The sequence below is a fragment of the Sinocyclocheilus grahami genome, unplaced genomic scaffold (genome assembly GCF_001515645.1).
Source record: "Sinocyclocheilus grahami isolate Dianchi unplaced genomic scaffold, SAMN03320097.WGS_v1.1 scaffold949.1, whole genome shotgun sequence".
NCBI lineage: Eukaryota > Metazoa > Chordata > Actinopteri > Cypriniformes > Cyprinidae > Sinocyclocheilus > Sinocyclocheilus grahami.
Window position 1 is genome coordinate 315,493 of NW_015506128.1, and position 3,499 is coordinate 318,991.

General features: G+C 37.7%; 1 protein-coding gene across 1 annotated transcript in view; it reads left to right on the forward strand.

Annotated features, from left to right (window-relative positions):
* The window catches only part of LOC107564593 (serine/threonine-protein phosphatase 2A 56 kDa regulatory subunit delta isoform-like), a 42,925-nt gene that overhangs the window by 23,081 nt on the left and 16,345 nt on the right, over positions 1-3,499 (forward strand). Inside the window, exon 5 of the mRNA XM_016249713.1 lies at positions 2,386-2,585. Within this exon, the coding sequence (XP_016105199.1) occupies positions 2,386-2,585 (200 nt within the window). The remainder of the gene's footprint in view (positions 1-2,385; positions 2,586-3,499) is intronic.

Genomic DNA, 3,499 nt, shown 5'->3' on the forward strand with positions numbered 1-3,499 from the left:
CGTGGCTGACTCTTAACTTTTATAAAGAATATCTCTTTGGATTTGAGACTTTAGTCTTTGCAACTTTACAGATCTTCTTTATGCACCAAAAGCTTGTAATACTGCAAAGAGAAAGGAACAATTGAAATCTCATCATATGACCTCTTTAAATTGATCAAAAGTGACAGTAAAGACATTTCTAATGTTACAAAAAAATTATTTCTCACACAAATGCTGTTCTTTTGAACTTTCTATTCATCTGTGAATCCTGAACAATAAAATGTACCACGTTTTCCACAAAAATATTGAGCAGCACAACCGTTTTCAATTCAACAAATCAGCATATTATACTGATTTCTGAAGATCATGTGACACTGAAGACTGGAGTAATGATGCTGAAAATACAGCTGTGCATCACAGAAATACATTACAGTTTAACACATATTCACATAGAAATATTTTTAATTGCAATCATATTTCACATTTTCCACTTTTTTTTTTTTTAAATGCAGCCCTGGTGAGCAGAAGAGACTTGCGTTAAACATTAAAAATGTTACTTATTCCAAATTTACAGTAGTGTATTTACAGCTCTTATTTTTACTTATTCGATCGGACTGCAAAAAGTTTAATTGTTTAAAATAGCATGAAGGAAAAATAACCTCTCAATTTCCAAAAGATAATGGACATGTAGAAACATTTATCAATGCATATTATTAGATATTATATTCTCCACACAGTCTAGTGTTTTTAAACATAGTGAACTAGTATTATCTGAATAGTTGGATAATATTTTGATGAACTTTGGGTTGCTTTAAAAGCATCTTTAGACTAACATGATGCATTCACATTTAATGCAATAAGTGATAAACATGGTTATTAAAACGAATCATGGTTGATATGACTTTTATTTCATTTATCGACCTGGAAAGATAAGATCAAGCCGATTGCATTGCATTATGGGATGCATTATTTAATGCACGCAGAATATTTGCATGCTATGCACACTGTGCATGCAGAACGTGAAGTACTGAGGAGGGTTGTGTGAATGCTTTCTGTAGTGAACTGCAGATTGAATTAAATGCAGTCGTTTATAAATTGAGTTGAAATTGAAATCAGCTCTGGTCAAACGCATTAGCTGTTGACGCTGACGGCTGTGCTTCAAATGTCAGTGTCAATGCACTACTGTTTTCACATGTAAACCACAATCACCACTCCCATGTGCATAAAGGGAAGCGTGAGGCGAGTTTCTCACAGGCGTGACCTTTACAGATCACGCTTCAGTATCAGGACCAGACCAGTGAAGAAAACAAACACTGTCCTGTTTGCATCTAACGACTCTAATGATCCGCGTTAAATATAGCTGTGAATGAGGGCTGAAAAAGCATCAGAAGTGGCTAAAAACGTAATCGCAAATATTGATGCATCCCAGACAACACTACTCATCCGTCAGTCTCTGTGCTGAAATAAAACCATCGCCGGGCATGTGCAGCTTTAAAGGAAACCATGTGATCTAAACGTTCAGAGGAGCCCAAAATATACTGTATGTTTGTCTGACGTCAATACAGGAAAAACCCTGCAGCTGCAACATCGCTTTAACCCTGTAAAGCCTGACATATCAAATAATACTCAGATTTTTAAAACAGAAAATATTACAAAATCTAAAAACGAATCATATTTGACACGTTTATGGCTCATATAGTCTGATACAGTGAGAATGTGGAGGCAGAAAAGCTCAGTTTTATTCAGAGACTCAAACTAAGCAAAAATATGAATTTGGTGCAGATGCTGATATTTCTATGCTGAAATTCTGCTGCTGCTTGTAAATCAATGAGATCTTTATATCAGATACTGACATAAAATGATCTAAATATCAGCCGTCGCTCTATATCTGCAGTAATCTGTCTCAGTGAGATGAGAGTGAAATGCTCCAAACATATAATGCAGTGATTGAGAGCTGAAGAAATAAAGGCTCCTCCTCAGAAGATGTGAGATGTTCTGGAGGCTTGTGAAGATCATTCCTCCGCTGAGGAACAGTGAAAGTAAAGCTTCTGGAAACAAACGCTCCTCAAAAGATCCTGAGGATCAGATTTGAGACTCTAAAACATGATTGATGGAGAATCAAGTAAAGCTGAGCTGCTTCAGTGCAGTAAGTGTTCATCTGGAGATATTACAGACGTTATTCTGACGCTTAGATCAAGATCTGACAGCAGAAAGACACGAGAAGCGCTTCTACAATTACACTAAAAGAGCTTTTACTGGATAAAAACTCTAAACTATCAATCAGAAACGGAAGACATGAGGGGATTGTGTGTTACAGCAAAGCTTGATCATTTAGAGGCCTTCAAAATTTTTCCTTCCAGTGAGTAGATGTCAGTGTTGCATTAACTCTTCTCTCCGTGGCTGCAGATGTTCCTCCGGCCGAGCAGGAGAAGTTATTCCTGCAGAAGCTGCGTCAGTGCTGCGTGCTATTCGACTTCGTCTCCGACCCGTTGAGCGACCTGAAGTGGAAGGAGGTGAAGCGGGCGGCGCTCAGCGAGATGGTGGAGTACATCACTCACAACAGGAGCGTCATCACCGAGCCCATCTATCCTGAGGTGGTGCATGTGGTGAGTACATGCAAACGCCATATATGTGTCCCTGCAGCACAAAAGCAGTGTTAAGTCGCTGGGGGATATTTGTAGCAATAGCCAACAATACATTGTATGGGTCAAAATTATAAATTTTTATTTTTAATGCAAAAATCATTAGGATATTAAGAAAAGATCATGTTCCATGAAGATATTTTGTAAATCTTCTACTGTAAATATATCAAAATTTAATTTTTGATTAGTGACATGCATTGCTAAGTTGTATCTCATTGTCCTCTCCTAACAAACCATACATCAATGGAAAGATTATTTATTCAGCTTTTTTAGATGACGCATAAACGCATAAATCGAAAAATTGACCCTTATGACTGTTTTTTTTTGGTCCAGGGTCACATTTAGGGTTTGAGACAGCTTGGTTCCTAGAGTGCTTAAAGAAACAGTTCTGCCAAAAATGAATGAATGTGTTCACCCTCAGGTCATCTGAGATTAGGAGGAGTTTGTTTCTTCATCAGGTTTGGAGAAATGCAGCATTGCATCAGTGTCTCAGCAACGGATGCTCTGCAGTGAATGGGTGCCGTCAGAATGAGAGTCCAAACAGCTGATAAAAACATCACAATAATCCACAGCACTCCAGTCCATCAGTGAACATCTGGAGAAGACAAAAGCTGAAACTAATCCAGCATTAAGATGCTTTTAATTAAAATACATAGAGTTCATAATCCATAATAACGCTTCCTCCAGTGAGTCAGTGTTCTGGTGTGAATCAGGAGAGAAATCTGCACAGATCAAGCAGCGTTTAAACAGCTCTAAACACATGTGTGTCTGATTCTGATGTGAGAGACAACAGCAGATGCACTTTTTCACTGGATGAAGCGTTATTATGGATTATGAACTCATATTTTAGTTAAAAACGTCGTAATGCTGGATTTGTT